General features: G+C 38.6%; 1 protein-coding gene across 5 annotated transcripts; it reads right to left on the minus strand.

The window, feature by feature from the left end:
- Positions 1-1881: 1881 nt before the first annotated feature.
- Positions 1882-10821, minus strand: VPS37C (VPS37C subunit of ESCRT-I). 5 transcript variants are annotated; one of them, XM_026682552.2, is made up of 7 exons: positions 10714-10821; positions 9942-10017; positions 9024-9079; positions 6097-6212; positions 5840-6011; positions 5300-5382; positions 1882-4195 (listed from the first exon to the last, which is right to left on the minus strand). In XM_026682552.2, exons 4-7 carry the CDS (start codon positions 6187-6189, stop codon positions 3479-3481), a joined length of 1065 nt encoding a protein of 354 aa, XP_026538337.2. In that variant the 5' UTR covers positions 6190-6212; positions 9024-9079; positions 9942-10017; positions 10714-10821; the 3' UTR covers positions 1882-3478. The 5 variants fall into 5 exon arrangements, with proteins under 5 accessions (XP_026538337.2, XP_026538333.2, XP_087806730.1 ...); XM_026682548.2 differs by having other exon boundaries at positions 9002-9079; XM_087950604.1 differs by having other exon boundaries at positions 10757-10779.
- Positions 10822-19906: the final 9085 nt, after the last annotated feature.

Here is a 19906-nt window from a genome sequence, read left to right on the forward strand (position 1 = left end):
AAACCATCATGTAACTAAGATGAGAAATGTTACTTTCCTCAAAGTAATGGAAACATAATGGCCTTCTCTAGAAGTGTAATGAAATCTGCGACTTCTCCTCTAGAAAAGTGCTGTAAAGAAACAAAATCTAAGGACTTTTGGACTTCACTATATTTCCCCTCCTTCTGCAAAAAGAGAAAAAAATATACAAACACATATAAAGTAAATGACAAATTGATATACTTATGATGCATTCCGTAAAGAACCCAAAGAAAAGTCCAGTATATCATAGTTAAAAATGCCTTCATAGGTGATGTAGGACTCACATATTTTGTTTATTGCTGATTTATGAGGGTACAAATTCTAGCCCACAAATAACTAAATGGCAAGATATACTACTCTCAGACTTTTGATATTGCAAAATCTTCTTCTAGTTTGATCAACCAATTAGTTAAGATCTTCCTTTTTTTTACTAGGGAAGAAAACATTAAACTTGGAACTATACCAATTAAGTTGACGCGAGATGAAGTTATAGAATCTTCTTGCATTCCCAAGGAAAGTCGAAATGTGGGAGTCACAAATTATGATAAAAATATTGGGAAGGATACAATTGCTTCATGTGTTTATATTTATGGAATGTTTGTGGTGACTTTAATAGGTGATTCAGTTGGGAATAAGGGGAGGGGGATGTTTGGCATGTCATCAATGTTATTTGTTGACTGAACAGCTGAATGGTTTGCGGTCAATGTTTGCTGCCACAATGGTCTTGGTTCTGAAAAATAATGTACAAAAGATTAAGATGATTGTCTTTGATAGGGAAATGGAGTGGATGACTGCCAGCTACACATACTGTAAATGGAAAAAAACCTAGCAAATCAATGTGTACTTTGGTCAAATGCTTACTAAATATGGGAAAATGGAGAAATTTTAGGATAGATGCTAACAGAAAGACAGTGGCCCCCAAATGTTCTGGTGTGAGATTGTTATATATAACAATGTGCTTCTGCTCAATTTGTTATACAGAGATGAGGTGGATAAGTTAGGAGAAACATAAGAACTTGGCTGCAGCTGGAATGGGGTACAATACTTAATGTATCAGCAAAGGAAGATAGGGTAAATATTCAGGAATATTTAATGAATATGCACTGAATGCAAAAGTATCATGAAATGATTTGGTTATTTGTGTGGTATGGTTATTTATGGAGAATGAGAATCAAATCTCAAATATACGAATAAAAAATGAGAGGCTGAAGAGGAAGGGAAACTGGTGGTCTAAATAAACAGATGTGAGAAAATGTAATATAAAAAGCAAAAGGCTACATATGAAGAGATGAAATGAAACAGTGGAACCAAAGATGCAAGGATACAAAGATTTGGAAAAGTCTAGTGAGCGGTGTTTGTGTAAATTACAGCGTTTTTCTTTTCTATCTCCTATCTTTACCTTTTTCCCCAATTCTTACTCCTTTGTACACTTGATATGAAGTTGCTTAAATATATAGATATAAGAAGTTATTACATGTTAGATCAACATTGAGAAAAGCTAAATGATAATTTAAATTATTATTGGCTAGGCAGTAACTTATACTGGAAATAATATAGAGAATGGAGTCACTAAAAGAATAATAAAGGAGGAAGAAATGAATCATGAAAATTAAAATTTAGAGAATAGAGATGCTTCAATGTTAAAAGAATTGGAGATGAGTTAAATCTATTGGTCTATAGGGGGATATTGTCACAAAAATATATCTTTAAGCAAACTAAAGGTCAGCTAGTGCAAAAGTTATGAACCTATGAGATGAAAATGAAGAGACTTATTGATACAATATAATTCAGAGAGCATATTGTAAAAATTTCAAGTATATATTAGCTACAATCTCATTTCCAAAATTCACAGCCACACAATTCTATGCAGTTCATCAAATTTTATTACCATAATTACATATATGCAATTGCTTCCATCAAGTCTGAAAGTTAGTCAAATCTATTTTTTTAAAATAAATTACAGACAAGCAAGAGGATAAAGTGCTTAGCAAAACTATTTTGTTTTCCATTACAACTCCTGCATTCTATTAATTGATACCCAGTGTTTCTTCTTCTCAACCAAAGTGGAACAATGAGCAAAAAGGAAATGCCTGTTTCCTACATTTTCTGTAAAATTAAAAGATTATTAAAGAAAAGGATCTGGATATGATGGAAGCTACAAATCCAAATTCCTGAGAAGGTTGTCACACTCAGTAATGTAGGTAGGACAATACTTCATTTATTCCCCAATATAAAAAAATGCATAGTGATTTGGCTCTCTATTTAGTCTATAATGCTAGTCAACTGCCAAGCAATGCCAAGATCACAAGTTCCTTAGGTCAAACAAAATCATACAGCAATTGTTCAAAGGGTAGTATATGGTCTGAAGAAGTCATGGTAAGTCTTGCTTGATGTTATGAAATCAAGAAAGTGCAAGTTACTTAAGTGTTACGGAAGAAAGAGGAGAATCCAAACAATGGCAGATTTTTTTTAAAAAAAAATTGCAGCATGGGATGAGGAGCACTTGTGGACTTTGTGGAAGCTCTCGCCACAAATTGCAAAATGGGTGGACGGTGAGCATAACAGAGCAGAATACTTTTGGCCTTTGGTGCTGACCTCATCCATTGCTGTTAACGCAGTTCTATGAAGAAACATGCTCCCTTAGGCTGACAAGGGTTCTCCAAAGCTTCCATATGGGGACACCCAGCAGCAATTGTTTGGTAATCTGCAGTAGCTACGAGTAGGTGAAGACTCTTTTTCTTTCTTTCTTTCTTTTTCTTTCTTTCTTTCTCTTTCTTTCTTTCTTTCTTTTCTTTCTTTCTTTTTCTTTCTTTCTTTCTTTCTTTCTTTCTTTCTTTCTTTCTTTCTTCTTTCTTTCTTTCTTTTTCTTTTTTTCTTTCTTTCTTTGTGGAGTTAGCAAACATACTATTATTGTCAAGGAGGTACTTCCTAATGCCAAGAGAAACTTTAGACTTCTTTAGAAAGCATGTTCTACATTAGAAAGGCTTAACTGATTTCTCCATCAGATTCTTTGTAAGAATATAGGTATATAGAACTTTTTAATATATTCTAATATACTAAATTAGAAAACTACACACATACGCACACACACTCCCCTACACAAAACCAGATCCAGGTTGCTGTCAATTAAGTCTTCCTTAAAGAGCTTAGCAAGCACAGTGCCATGATAAGAGCTCTGGGTCTTTGTATGTACTGTATACTATGGCTTGAACTGAATGTTTGGTCAATACTGATTCCATTAAGGCTGCCTACCATCACTATAACTTACAAACAGAACCATAAGCGACGACCTTCCTTTGCAGCTCTTAACAGTATTATTCCATCATTTATTACATCAGCGTAATGCTTATGTATATGTTTCTCAGGATGACCCTCCCCAATTTTCATCTTGGGGCTCATTAGCTAACAAGACATCATTTCATCAGCTACCATGTAAAATACTGCCTGGAAAGCTGGTCTAATAAGTATGGCCCCGAGGGGGGAGATGTGGTGGCGGATACCCAAAAGATGGAGGATATGGAGGCTGGGAGGGAACAGGGAAGCCAGCCGCTGCAGGTTGAGTTGGGTAAGGACATTGTGGTCTTCCTCCTGATGGAAAATAGGGAGGCTGCATAGGCTGAGGAAATCCTGGTGCTGCTGATGGAGCCCTGAAAGAAGGCTGTGGATACCCTGGACCAGAAGACGATGTTCTGGATGGAGACCAAGAGTACCCGGATGAAGCCAGATCCCCTGCCTGAGGCTGGGGTACTGGATTACTTGAAGGAACAGATGGGTATCCAGGACCTGAGGGTGGTTTATATGGAAATGGGGGCTGAGCACTTGGTTGAGAGGAGGCACTATGTCCCACTGCAACTGGTGTTCCTCCAAAGGGGCCTGGCTGTAGAGCCCCATAAGCTGAAGGGCCTGTTGGAACACAAGGAGATAGACCATAAGGTAAAGGAAAGGCTGGTTCCCCAGCTGAACGCTTCTGTGGCTGCTGATTTATAGGTCCAGAAGATATGTGGGAAGGAGACTGGTTGTCTGCTGGCTCTGGCAAGGACTGAGATTTTTGCAACACTTCTTGAAGTTTTTCCACTTTTACACGTCGTAGATGAGATAACTTCCTCATGGTAGAAAACTGCTCAAGAAATGTCTCCAAAGGCACCTCCCCCTCCAGGAACTTTTCAGCCATCATCTGGAATGAAATATATATATATATTAAAACAATGCTTCCATCTGCATCAAAGGGAACAGACAGATAATCCTCAGTTAACAGCCACTTATTTGGTGACCATTCAAAGTTGCAAGAAGTGGTACTTGCAACTAGGCTTCAATGTCCCAGCATCCTCATGGCCATGTGGTTATGATCTGGGCGCCTGGCAACCAGAAGGTGGCAAAATCCTACAGTCACATGATCACCCTTTGTGGCCTTCCCTGCAGGCTCTCATAAGCAAAGCTAATGGGGAAGCCAGCAGAGAAGGTCCCAAGTTGCTTGTCTCCCAAGCTAAACGATGTGGCATTGCTTAGCAACAGAAATGCTACTCCCAATTACCATCAGAAGCCAAGGACTACTGCATTCTAATTCCCTGGCAATAAAGACTTCCATACCCAAGATATTCAAAAACCCCTAAAAATGGTAGGATAATGCAAGGAGAAAACTAATGGTTATTCTTCTCCAATAGAGAAAGTGAAATGAAGAAGCTTGAGACCTAAGTTAAACACATGAAGATTTGAGTAAAAGGTGCAAGTTCTGTCAATTTCCTTTCATTCCTAAATAATGCAGAGAACATATTTCCTGCTATATTTTAATCTGTGCTCCATTCATGCTTAGGTGACTAACCTCAATTAACCTTCCAAGGCTAATCGCTTAGGTGAAACAATCCCTCAAAATAGATGAAACAATGAGATAACAGACTATTAAACACTTCCTTTTGATGCCTTCACTGAATTTACTTGAAAACTAGTTGGAGGCTATGCACATAGTGAAGGATCAAAAGCTGGTAAAAAATACTGATTTATTACAAGCAAAATACCTACCAGATCCAAGGAGGAGGAAGATGATGAGGAAATATACTCAATTTCTTTTATCACTAGCTCAGTGGAATTTTCAGATGCAACTGATACCAATTTCAAGGGTAAATAAGGGATGTATTTAAGGGCCATATAAAGATCACAGGTATATGTTTGTGTTATATAACAAGGACAAAATGTGGGAAAGACTGACTTTTAAAGTTCAATTTCTGACAATAAAAACAATTAAAATCATTTATTCCCTCTGGAATTTAAATAACAGACTAACCTCAGATTCTTCTTCAATTTTGAGTCCTTCCACCTTCAGAAGATTTAACAGGGTATCAGGCTTTGTTGCTGCTGAGAATTGCTCTGAGAAAAAAAAATAGACACCTAAAAATTAAACAAAAATATCTCTCTCTTCTTTTTCATTTCAATGCAAGCACCTGGTCCTGTACATATACTGTACATGAAGGCTAACAGCTTCTAAAAGAATTATGTTGCTTTAAGAGCTAGTGCCATGGAATCTGAAACCATCACTAAGAAGGAAGAAGGGAAGGTGATCAATTAAAACCAAAACTCTATTACAAGTGCTGTGTTTGGCTAACCAGAAGGTCACTGACACTATAATGCCGTGCAGGCTTGACCACTGGGGGTATCAACAAATGCATCCAGATGAGAAGATGCCAACCATATCCTGTTGCCATTCCACGTCCCAAGATCAAAATGAAGGAAATGCACACACGTACAAAATCTTGGCTAGAGAAAGCCTATTGGCTAATTTTATTCCACCTCTATCCCCATCAGCCACAGTCATCTGAAAATTTACCCAGCTTTGACTTCTGCTCCTCGCATCGCTCTATCAGTTTCTGCAGATCTTGATATCTGTCAGAGAGGTCTGCACGTCCTGTTTCCAGGGGTTCTTGGAACTTCAGGTTTTGCTCCGCAAGACTACGATTTGTGGCCAGAGCCATCTCCCTTTGCAACTGTACATTTTGGACCTGAGAAATGAAATGTTAGGCAGGTAGAACTCATTTTAAAAAATGGTTTCTCTCTTCAATAACTTTCATGTACATGAATGATTACCTCATCCGACTCCAATGCCAACCGTTCAATCTCTTCTGAATTTTCCTGCAGTTCTTTCAATTCATCTACAGTCTTGTCCCTGAAGGTCTCCATTTTTTGGGAGGGTTCATCAATTCCTTTGGAATTAAGAGAAAAAGATGATGATTAGCAATTTCATATCATCATCCAACCATATTTGGTTGCAGGATAATTTTCAGTTTAGGGAAGCCATATCCACAGGCAAAAATTATATTGGAGGACAGCCTAATAATTACTCATCCTTTCCCCAGTTTTGCATATTAATGTGAAGGGTAACTTTACATATAAGTGCTAGACCAATAACAGAGGGTTCTGTCCAATAGGGCTACACACGTTTTTATAAGTATTGTATATGTAGGTAAATATATCATACAAACTACTGCATTATTCACCCTAAAAGAGGGACCAAAACAACTGGAAATAGATGCAAGGAAGTATACTTTTATTGGAACACATGAATTATAATAACCCCTTGGGCTCTTTGCCAAAGCACTGCAGTAGAGTCCCAAACAATGCAACATTACAGATTATACAGTTTTGGTACATCTATAGTAGAAATGATAAAAAAATATTGTAAATCACGACTTGATCTTTACAGTCAGAATGTAGCATCTGAGCTTATTACGATGTGACCCAATTCTTCTAAATTCTACATTCCTGCAAAAACTCCAAGCCTATCACCTTCTAACACAATATCTTATTTACTTATATATATTTTTATCACACCTTTACTAATTTATGACTAACATTGTCTCCATTCGCACAAGGGAAAGATGACAAACAAGTTTCAGTGATCTCTTTCCTTCCCCTCCAACATCATCAGATCGAGCCTCCTGCTTTAAATTAGGACGATTGCAGGCCTGATTTCATTCATAATTTAGCCACCTTTAATTAATTGTTTAAACCTCCTCAAAAGGCAAGACAGACATCGTTAAATATAATCTCTGCAGCACCTATCACTATTAATGGGAATATTGTACAGCATTCTTTGTGTGACCAAAGATGAGCAAGGAAAAAAAATATAAACCTTACAAAAACTATGTAACAGGAAGAAGTGAAAAGACACTACGGTGAATTAAAATATTCTAAATAAGCTCTGCTTCAAGTTACTGTATGTTTTGGGAAGAATACTCAATAACTACCCAGTAATAGTTTATGCAGCTTTATAGATTGTATGGTGGCTAGACAAGAAATATAATGGCTGAAGGACAGGAAGGGGATTTTGTACAATAATTCCATTTGAATTTTTCCATCTTAATCTACCAGCCTGTTAACTGAGCAAATAGGATCAGTTTAAGAATTCGCAACATTCCTGTGCAGCAGGAGGTTTTCGGCTTTTTGCTCAATCTAACACTACAACCTTGACAACCTCATCCTAAGGGTAAAAAAGCAGAAATAAAACCAGTTGTTCGGGAATACAGTATGCTAACCACTACTTTACCAAAACTATTAGGATAAATATCTGTATATATAATATGTCCTTCGTTTTCAACGTAATTTTTTAAAAAATATTTAATTAATCTTCTCTTGTGCAGAATCCTTTTATTTTTAGAGCAAAACAAATTCAATATCTTTTTTACTGAATTTCCGATTATTGCACAATTGTAAATGTACAAAACTATTGGCATTAAATATAACTTTCCTGTTCAAAATAAATACATCTTTATCTCCCTTTTGAAAATTATGGCTTCAAAGAACATCCTAACAAGTAAGAGAGATTTTTGATTCATTATTACTTCTCACTGACACACAAACAAAGCTTATAAGTCAGACAACAACTCTTGGTTTTTCAGCAGAAATCAGAATACATTTTTCAGCTTCTTGTTACTTTCTATTATTTTCCTCATTGATACGTGTAAGTCCTTTAGTGTCATTGCAGCATCTTTCCAAACCTTATTATGGTTTAATAAACAGCTTCTTTGTACAATAAACAGCTTCTTTGTACAATAAAAATTACACCGAAGCAACCAATAAAATTTCCAATTGTGACTGATCCTGGACAAAGTGGAGTTTTGTGATCCACTAGGCCAGACAATTTGATGTTTGCAATGTGTAAACAGATTTTGAAAACAAAGCGTCTTCTTATTCTGTTTCCACTGTTTTTTAAGCAGCTTTCCTCAAGCCGCATATACAGATAGTTTTCAACTTATAATTATTCGATCAGCAACCATTCAAAGTTAGGAAGGTGCTGAATAAAGGGACTTACAGACCTGAAGTTATAGCCAAGAAGCAAGTCACTAGTCACTGTATCTGTTAAGTGAACCATGTGGTTGTGGTTGTTAAGCAAATCCAGAATATCCAATAGGCATTTATTGTCATTTTCCAAACCAGCAAAAAACATTGCAAACCACGGTCACATGACTGCAAGGACATTGATACTGGTCATAAATGCGTGTCGGCTGCCAAGCGCCCAAATGTGATAATATGACCATGGATGGCAGTCGTAACTTCAAGGCTGGGTCATAAGTAACATTTTTGAAGTCCATCATGACTTTGTCATTACACAGCCAGTCATAGATTGAGGACTACTTGTATAAAAATATTTTGGCAATCAAAATCATTGTTATGAAGAATTAATTTCAAAAGGAAATGGCATGAGAAAAGGAAACTAACTACAGAAATAAAAAAAAAAAACCTATTGTAGCTACGTCTTTTAAAATAGCAAGGAAATTCAATCATGGATCACATATAGTTTAGTCTCTTTTATTTAACTCCAATATCTCAAGCTCTTATAAACCAGACAATTCTGGTTATATATATTCTGGCTGAATATATATATTCAAAGCTGTCTCTTTTATATGTCCTGTTGCCCATGAATTCTGTCTGGTTTACAAAAGCCTGAGATATTGAAGTTAAATTGAAATGTTTATTAAACTGATATTCTTACTCTCTGCTACTGATTGTTCTACCTTTGGTTCAAACAAAATGTTTCACAGATTTGTTTCTGAAGAGTCACCATCAGTATCTGCAACAAAAAAAAAAGTTTGTATTTGCTTTCATGGTTTCCAAAGTGAATACTAAATACCTTCTGGCCAAGGATAAAATATAAGTAATATTTGGGTTGTTCTCTCTGTACTGAACACTAATTCTTACTTTAAGTTTATGAGTAACAAAGAAAATGCTTTATATATAACTTGAAAATAAAAGTGTGCTTCCTGACAACTTGTTTGTGCACAATATAATTAATATTTTCAGGAAAATGTGTAAGTCAGAAATAGTTTTTTTAGATCTTTTTTGAATAACTATTTAGCTAACATCCCCAGTTCTTCTGGTATGACATTTAACTATTAATAACACTGTTCTCCCACTGCAATGAAAAGACTCTTGGAGGCTTACACAGAACAGAGATAAATCTTTCCTATTATAAAATTCCATAAAAACAACAAAAATGAAAACCCCCAAACATAAAAATATAAAGAATGAAAATAGAAGTTAAAGATAGGATTAAATCAGGACAGCACTTTCTCATATATAATGATACAAGTACAGGGCCATTTACTCCTATTTATCAATGCCCTTGACCACAAGAAGAAGTTGTGTAATTGGAAAAGAGGCGCCTGTGAAATCATATCCTATGCAAAGTATATTTCAGGTGTATCAGATTAATCCCCTCTAAAAGGCCAATATTATCTACTGATATGTCTGTCATCTTATAATTTTGAAAGCTATAAAACTGGGAATAACTTTCATGGCACATTTGAGAATAGCAAAAGAAGAGGAATCCGTTATCAATTATCTGGAGGGAAAAAAATGACATCTGCAAAACTTTAATTTCCATGGAAGTTGCTCTTTATACCCTGAAAAATACGTGAAGCATATACAAATACCTCAGAATGGTGCCACTGCCAAATCTGAAGTGCCCACCTGGGGTCCAACAGGGATGAAGGGCAGATAAATTTGTTGCTGAATGAGATAAATGACAATAGAATTCATCACAAATTAAGCAGAGTATTATAGTCCCTCTTTCACTATAATTTTAGTGACAAATTACTGTACAATAATAAAACAACTGGCACACCTCTCCCAAACTTATTAATACACTCAACACAATCACCCACCCTTTTTAATGGGAATTAAACATTTACCCTGGAACCTGTTTGGCCACTGATATATACACTCATGTCCCAACCTTGTGCCCTCCCGATATGTTGCCTTACACAGCAATCTACTACAATCCCCATAATGCCCAGTCAGCCCGCTCAACCTTAGGAATTGCATCTGGAGGACCCCAGATTGAGATTCATTTTAAACCCGACGCTCCTACGAAGGGTTTCCCTCCCCCCACCTCCGACTCAGCCCCAAGGCTCCTGTCACAAGGGTGGAGCCTTCCAGAGAGGAGCGGAAGGAACGCCGGCAGCCTCCCCAGCGCGCGGGCTTGGAAGGGGAAGCATTGTTCTGCCCCCCGCCCCCAACCCTGCCAGCTGATGCGCGCGGGGCTGCCACGCGCAGGGTGGGGGAGAAGGCATCGCGCGGACACCAGCGACCCTCCACCCGCTGCGAGCGACGTTCCAAAAAGGAGGGCGGGGCGGGAGAGGGGGCTTCCTCTTTTCTCGCGAGAAAGGCTTTAAGCGATTCGCCCCTCTGACCATAACGGTGTACCTTGGGAGAAGCCGGGAGAAGGAAGAAGAATAGAAGAACGTACTATAAAGCCGTCAAGTGAAGTTTCCGGGAGAAAGCCGGAAATTGCGTCCGCTCAATGGTCCGCTCAGGTTACTACCATGAACGGGGAGGGGGGTGTTGATTCAAGGGTTCTTATTATTACCCGGAAAGGAGATGGTTTAATCCGCTGGTAAAGCCAATGAACCGGCGCTCTTTCGGTTGGGAAGCCTTTGTGTCTGTCAGCTGCGTTGTGGCTTGCTACCTGCGAGAGTCGAATTAGACAATTTGACAACTGGTCTCTGTCCCGCGCATCTCTTGTCTTAAAAATAGAGGGGCTTGTTAAAATGCAATTTAAAAATATATATCTATTCCAAGATATGTTTTGTGAAAGACAGTCTTTTTGCATTTCATGGCACTCTGATCACATTGTTTATTTAGCCGCTGTAGAGTTAGGATATTTGCATTGCAAAACTCCGGACAGTCATTGCATGGAAGCAAAGGATTCATTTTCTGCATCTCTGTCACCATCTAGTAGTGTATATCGCATCCATACCCGTCACAGTATTACATTTTGTGGAAAGGGAACTTCACGAAAGCAGTAGTGTCACAAAAACAGGAAAAGCCCAAGGGGAACATCAGGTCAACCATAAAACAAACTTACATAGGAAAAGGAATCAAATAAAAAAGGCATTAAAAATCCGTATAGACAAAAGCCTAAGTAATTAAGAAAACTAGACAAATAAGAAAAGGAAACAAAAAGATAATTTAGAAAACCCTTACAAACACAGGACATACCAAATAAGCAAGACAAAAGACACAAAATATAAATTACAAAAGGGACAGACAGGAGATTGCCACAGAACAAATATGAAAAACTATCTTAAAACTAAAAGAGATTAGAGAAAACCAATAATACAATCTAGCCACCCCGCGGAGTTTGCCCTCCGGCGGGAATAAAGACAAACTCAAACAGGATTCGAAACATTAAGCACAAATACAAACATTCACACAAAATCAACTTGCAGAGGGAGAAAAGGGTATAAAAAACCAGGGACTTACCATAAGAAGCTAGCTAGCCCAGGAACGCAGACTTCTTGCTGTCCCCCGCCTTCCTGAAAAATAAAAAGATCCTGCTTTTAAGCAGTTGTCCGTATCCTTGCGCCGGAGCTCTCCCAGCGGGAAAATCGAATCCTCGAAAGAAAGGCATTTTGACACCTTTCAACAGTTTCAAAGTAAAATGCAGAAAAGAAATAGAATATATAATTCATACAAATGAAAGGCATAAGATACCAAAAGGAAAGGGCTATAATTAATTACTTCCCCATGCCTATCCTTGCTTGCGAATCATTTCTCAGGTCCATATCCTTCAAATTGCAACTCTGATATAGCTAGTTGAATCAGAGAAACTCCATTTTGTTTTTTAAAAAATCTTTATTTTGCTCATATATGTTCTTAGATATTTTCACAGGTCTTACATCCTTGCTCTAAAATTCCTGCAAGTCCACATGATACCCTTCTCAAAGAACAGGTACCATTCCTTGTCGTCATCTGCTCCTTAGCACTCTTTCTAAGAGAGTGGCTTTTAAGACCAGATGACCAGAAAGAAAGGACCAGATGACTGCCAGTGCTAGGAGCATAAATCCTTCCACTCTCCACCATTCAGTCAGAACTGAAGAAGCAAAATATTCTGTAGCGCAAAAAAGAAACTTCAGTTGCCTTCTGAAAGAAAGCTACCTTTGGGATAAACCAGTCTTTTCTAGCAGTGCAAAAAAGAGTCACTTGATGAACATAAAAACAACAATTGTTTATGACAACTAGTGCTAGTATCAGAACAGAAGAGCAGAGGGAAAGACATGTTTGGAAGTATAAACATTTGAAGTCACCAGCTCCCTCACCTAATCTGATGTAGCATTCTTTGTATGAATATTGTATAATAAATTTTTATAAAGGCTTATAATCTATAACCCTGTAGACCTGGGGACTCTGACATTTTTTTGGCCAAAAACTCAGCAACCTGTAAGTTTATGCATATCAATAAACTTCACTTTGTTATAATATCTCCAAATGCTTTAGCTCTTTATTTCAATTGTCATATTTTCCACATTGGTCTTCAAGACAGGGTTTTATAACTTGTTACTTATAGATAAAAAGTGATTCAGCCCCAATGATGGGATTCAAACATTTTTACTACCAGTTCTGTGGCCGTGGCTTGGTGGGCGTGGCAGGGGAAGGATACTGTAAAATCCCCATTCCCTTCCGAGTCCCCACCCCACTAACCTGCTTTTTAGCTCCATTCTCCTGTGCACAGCAACAAAAGAAGACCTAGCCAGCTAGCTGGGACTCAGGAGGCAGGAATAGATGGGGGCGGGGCCAGTCAGAGGTAGTATTCCAAACTACTCAAAATTTCCGCTACCGGTTCTCCGAACTACTCAAAATTTCCGCTACTGGTTCTCCAGAACTGGTCAGAACCTGCTGAATACCACCTCTGATTCAGCCCTAGTAATTACAGCATGAAAATGCCCTATTGACCTTTTAAGGGACTCATCTCATGGTAGAGCCTTTGCCTTGTTCCTCAGTCCACCATATTTACCTTTTCTAGTTTTATGATTTTTTTTTCTGTTGTGATCCTACAAGACTTGCTGTACATGCATTCTGCGATGCCTTGTTAACAATATGGGTGATGATGTGACAGAATATTGCATGTATGTTCTTACTGGGGGTTTCCACCACTGCAAACCTCATAAGTTGCTAAGCACAATGTTGCATTATGCATACAATATTCATTTTTGACTTGGACTGCTGAAACATTCAGATCTCTGGCTTCTGCAGGTTCATCTGCCTACATCAAGGGTCTTCAAACTTGGCAAGTTTAAGACTTGTGGACTTGAAGAGTTTAAGACTCTTCAACTCCCAGAATTCCTCTTCTAGTCATGTTAGCTCAGGAATTCCTGAGCTAACATGACTAGAAGAGGAATTCTGGGAGTTGAAGTCCACAAGTTTTAAAGCTTTCAAGTTTGAAGATCTCTGGCCTACATGATGCCTGCCTGGCCTTTTCAAACCACCACTTCAGCATTATGTGAGCTCCTTGTGGAAAAATTCTTCTAGAAAACCATTAGATCAATTTTTAGCAATGTTAAGCAGTGTTTTGAAACAACATTGCATCTGTGTTTTAAATAGCAACTTGAGTTGTCACATGGAAAGTTCGATTAAAATGGGAAAGAGATTGGGTTCTGTCAACAACGGATGGCTGGTTTCTTCTCAACTAATTGCACATGCTTTCCACTGCTTCCACTGACAAGAGGTTTCTTGTAGCTGGCTTTCTAGTTTTTGTATTTCTACAAGAGGAGAACATTTGGGGTTCTTTAAACACCATTTTGGGTTTTCCCATAGGATAATGTTGGGTTTCTACTAGTCACAATCACATTAATAGATTTGGGATATTTGGAAGCTGGGTAAAATTGACAAGAGTTCTATCAATTTGCCCATCAATCCTCTGTATCCAATCTGATGAAAGATAGGGTTCACTTGAGAGATAGAAGCCAGGATAAAACAGCAGGAGAGAAATCTCTTGGTGTGCCTTGCAAGCGCCTCTTGCTTCATTCTTCATGATTCCACGACCCCAACAGCTTCAAGGCTGTTTTAGCAAAGGCACAAGTGACAAGTTACTGCTGCAGAACATCTTCATGCTAGCAACCTCTCCTTCAGGAAGTCTGAAAAATGACTAAATCCAGGCACCTGCTCCTAATGGTTACTCCTGTGATGGTTTATTACCTTAGGTAGTAAAACCTCATTATTCAGGTTAAATTGCTGTGTTGGCACTTTTCCATAAATAAGTGGGTTTTGGGTTGCAGTTTGAGCACTCGGTCTCTTAAGGTTTGCCATCATTGGTTTAACCACATGTTAAGGAGAATTATTTTTCTGGCTGGGTGAATTTAGGAAATGAAGCCAGAGAGATCCACCAATCATTTTCTGTAAATTGCTCCCTAGTAAAGCTGTAAGAATAAGACTGCTCATCAGCCTCATCACTGAAACAGGTTAGAGTACAAATTATACTCTAGGGGAGTACAAATTATAATTGCATATCTTTCTGCTGACTTAAGGAGAAAAAGAAAGGAATGAACATTAACACCATTCTGTTAATTAATTGCCTTAAAAGTAAAATCTTTTAAAATCATATGTGCAAAAGTAGTCCTGCAGAGATAATTATAATATTTTGGAATTCCACAAATGAGAGAACAGTAATTCTAAAGAAGAGAAGAGAGAGTCAGCAGCAGGTAGTCTTCCCAGGGCTTGGGGAAAGGAAACTAGCACTTCATCTACCTCCAATTCTCTTGCAAAGTTTCTCTCTTGCCCTTTTCTGCCTCAGTCAAATAAAAAATACAAATGATAATATTCTCCTCCAGGGTCTTCTTTCTTTGACGGAAAAGGCTTAGAGACTTAATGTCCCTTTCTTCATTCCCTTTTCCTCTCCAAACAGTGACAAAGCTGAAAACAGTCATATTAAAATAAACTGAGAAAAAATATGAAGCACATTGACTTCAGTAGTGTTTATGTCTGGGTAGTTATGGAGGGCATCAAACTAGAAAAACAATAAACCTGAATAGTATGAAGATGCGGGTATTTGATTTTATCTTGTCATGGTTTTGAGTCATTAGAAGGTAATTTTCCATGGAGAAGGGTGGAGATCAACAGAACAACCAAGTTGAAGGGACTTTGGAAATTATCTAATCCAAATCCCTGCTCAGGCAGGAAATTCTACACTATTTCAGACAAATAGATGTCCAATCTCTTCTTAAAAACATCCGGTGTTGGAGCACCCACAATTTCTAGAGGCAAGTTGTTCCACTGATTAATTGTTCTAACAGAAGGAACAACAAAAAATATTTCAATAGTAACCATTCTTGTTCTGCAAAGTCATTCAAATAACCTATAAAGGTAAATTGGTACATAACACTTGGGGGGGTGTTGAGCAGGGGTGGGATTCTACCAGTTCGCACCTATTTGTTAGAACCAGTTGTTAACATTCTAAGCAGTTCGGAGAACCAGTTGTTAGAAGAAATTACAGGCCTAATCCTGTAAGGAAGGCAGGAAGGAAACATTCTGGTGTTGCTTACAGAAACTGCCTCTCCATTAGCCCTTATTACATTCTTGGCAGAACTAGACTTCCTGTCTCAGGAGGTTTCTCTGGAGGTTTTTTTTTCCTCCTTTGCTGGTACTTTGGTTGTGTGGAGTGACAATTCAAAGTTAAAATGTCACTGAAAAAAGTGACTTATGACCATTTTTCACATTTACAACTGTTGCAGCATCCCCACAGTCATGAGAGGCCAGGGGAGGAGATGCATGCCTTGATGTGAGTGATATTGAGTTGGCCACACCCAGCCAATAACATGACCACCAAGCCATGTCCACCCAGTCACATGACCACCAAACCACGCCCACCACCTAAGCCATGCCCCCAGAACCGGTTGTTAAAAATTTGAATCCCACCCCGGTGTAGAGATATTAAATGAAAAGCTGCTACATTTACTACAGAAAAACATAATTTTCCCAATGTAATTTCTCCAGGTAATCTTCTGAGAGAGATTACATAAACAAAAGTAAAAGATATTCCTTTCCAACAAGATGTAACAACTAGTAAGAACTAGGTGTAAAAATATGTTTATATATTCCAACTGACATTAAGAGAAACTTCTGCATAATTTGGCTTTCATTGCAAATTTAAGATATAATTGTCTTTTTTTAAAATGGCATTATCATACAGGTGACTATATTATGACCATTTTCTATTGCAAAAATCTTTTTTGAAGAATCCAGGATCATGTGCAGGAACTGTAGGAAGTTAGCACCCACCCCTCTCCTAGAAAAATGAAATATCCTAGGAAATATTAAAAAGGCAGAATATTTCCTCTAAAAAGAATAGAAACTCAGAAGCAGCTACTCACCTCAGAAGCAGAAGCTGCCCCCCACCTTTGTTAATCTCACCCCACCTTTGCTAATGGGTGGGCCATTAAGGCCTGGGCCAGAATACTTTACATAACAAGGATCTGCAGGTAAAGCTATAGCAATTGCCAAAAGCCCTTTTAAGGGCTCAACCATGCCAGGGACTCAAGGCAGCCTACAGAGTTGCCCCTGCAAATGGGGGTCTGACAACCAATTAGAACAGGGGTCCCCAACCACCAGGCCCTGGACTGGTACCGGTCCATGGATCATTTTGTACCGGGCCGCAAAGAATGAAAGTAGGGCCTACTTTGCTTGGGCGCCGCCATCTTGTTTCGACGGCGCTTGAGAAAGTGCTTCCAGGTGAGCTTGTTGGTCGTCGGTTGGAAAGTGGCGTTTGGGTGCTGAAGGAATCCTCGTACCTTAGTTTCATCGAAGAGGGGGGGCGGCTTCGAACGAAGAGCTGTCCCGATGGCAGTGGAGTCTCGCGTTACTCAGGAGGAGATTAAGAAAGAGCCCGAAAAGCCCATCGACCGTGAGAAGGTACAAAGGAGGAGTTGAAGGTGGCGGGGAGAAGCGGGGGATGGCTGGCTGGCCGGTCGCTCGGCTCGCCTTGCCTTGGTCGTGCGTGCTGATGCCGGTACCGGTCCGTGGATCATTTTGTACCGGGCCACAAAGAATGAATAATCGTGAAACTGGTCCCTGGTACAAAAAAGGTTGGGGACCACTGAATTAGAATACAAGCTCCAATTCAAATCCCAACAGAGGGTATAAAATCCAAGCACTCTCAGCACCTGAGTCCTTTTTCTTGATCTCTTCTCACCTTGAAGCATGTGATCATCCTTCTCTGGAGCTCCAGGCCATGTGGTCCTGTACACCATTAAACCTTCCAAACAGCCTCCATGTTTCCAGTGTCTTTTTCCCCACTTGGAACTGAACCCAGAAGGATATTTCTCCCAATAGAACCTTCGGCAGTCTAAGATGGAATTGATCAGGCACATATTTTTCCATGTCTTTGAATACATGTGAGATGCACAGCTTATGCCACTGTTTTGTAGGGGAAGGTTAACAGTTGTCACTGCAGAACACTACCAACAAGCACAATTTAGCCCTGACCCAGATTTGCCCTTTTGTGCTTGGTAATTCAGGCTCTCTGTTAAAAAAAAATTATCTGGAAAAAAAAAGTTAAAATTGGATTGCACCCAATAGCAAATATAGAGTGCCAAGTAGCAACTGATGAGTGTTATTTGAAATGCTATTTTCATACAATAGGATAAAAGAGGGCAGATATGCTTCCATGGCCAGCACAGGAATGTGAAGATAACACTGCAAAAGGACTTTTAATAAAGGTTGTTTCCAAGTATTGGAAATTTCCACTACCAGAAATCGACATTTCTTAACATTTGCTAGGTCTTAGCAAGTTCCCAATTGTCCTAAATGGAAAGTAAATTGTCTTGTCTAAACTTAATAGGGTACTAGTGATAACTTTGGGCTTGGATACAATAAAGCTACTTGTTTTGCAGTTGTCCATCCAGATTCAATAGCATTTTGACTGTAACCCACAGTCTGACTGCTCTGATTACCTCTACAACTGGATTTTAATAGCTATACATATCAAATTTCAAGTGTATTGTATATCTGGGCCACTGCTCATGCAACTATCATTGTGTTTCACAAGATGTTCTTGTGAAAGAAACAAAAAAACCAAAAACAGTTTGTAGAGTTGTTTGCAAAAATGAGTCCAGCAAACGCATATTCATTCATACAATAAATGCCATTGCAAAAACCAATCCCAACCACAAAAAACTTTGCTCAAGACATACAGCATACAGCAAAGAATCCACTCCCGTGAACTCCGCAAGGAACTCAAAAGACGTCTAGACAATGGGGAGAAGGATCTCTACATTGACTACCGTGCTGATTGTATCAAAAGTAAGTCACACAACCCACAATTCCACATCCAACCCTACCTCATCCAACCCACCATCACTCAAAACTAGGCACGCATGCCCCTAACTACCTCAATTCCAACTACAACTGGCCTTAAATGCAAGCTACTCAATGCAAGAAACCTTGTGAATAAAATACCTGAATTTCTCCTCTTACTAAATAAGGCTCAATTCGACATCATATTTGTCTGTGAAACATGGCTCAGTGCATATCTCCCTGACTCCATTATCACAGTAAGACACTATCATGGTTACTGATCAGATCATGAAATCAGTAGAGGAGGTGGTGTTGCTATCTTCTATAAAAAGTCCTTACATCTAAAAAACATCCAAGTTACCCAAGAGCTTTCTCTTCCTGAGATCATTATCTGTGAACTGACCTTAAATATCACATTTCGATTCTTACTATGTTACAGAGCCCCTGATTATGACATCAAACATGTAAACAAGCTAAGTTCACTACTAACATGGGCAACATCCTGCCCACACGCTTTTATCTTTCTTGGTGACTTCAATCTACCTCACATTAACTGTACCCTAAATGAATATAAAACTGAACCCATACATGCAACCTTCTACAATGCTGTAACAAACCTGGGACTGAAACAACTAGTAACCAACAATACTAGACTTAACAACTGCCTCGATCTCATCTTCTGCAATAGTTTGAATTCAATTTACAGAATACAAATTAAAGAACCCTTTTCTAACAGTGACCACAGCATGATTGACTTTTGTCTCAACATACGTCCACACAAAAATCAACACAACGATGTGATCCCCAATTATAACTTCAAAAAAGGCAACTATGATCTTATAGACAATGATCTCTCATCCCTTGATTGGCAATTTCTATTCACTGGATACAATACTGTTGAAGACCATTACAACATATTTTTACTTGAAGTCCAAAGAGTCATCAAACTATATGTACCAATAACAACTCAAAAAACCAGAAAAAAACAGATCACCCATAACAATAAGAAAGCTTCAATCCAAAAAGAGATCACTTTGGCGGAAAAACAAATCTGGTCATGTTGACAACTTCAAAAGCCGATACAAAAATTTATGCCACCAGATAAAGACTGAATGCACCATTTATCACATTAAGCAAGAGGAAAACCTTCTACGCACCAATTCCACCCGCACTTTCTACAATTTTGTAAACAACAAACTAAAAGACTCAAGGTCCATCCCACCCCTGAAAGGACCTAATGGTAAAGACTGTAACGACGACACTATTAAAGCCAACTTCTTTAACACATTCTTTGGCTCAGTATTTGTAAACAGCAATGGATCATGCCCAG

Source organism: Notechis scutatus, chromosome 1 (genome assembly GCF_049901735.1).
Source record: "Notechis scutatus isolate UNSWTSFEM ecotype Mainland chromosome 1, rNotScu1.2, whole genome shotgun sequence".
Classification (NCBI taxonomy): Eukaryota; Metazoa; Chordata; class Lepidosauria; order Squamata; family Elapidae; genus Notechis; species Notechis scutatus.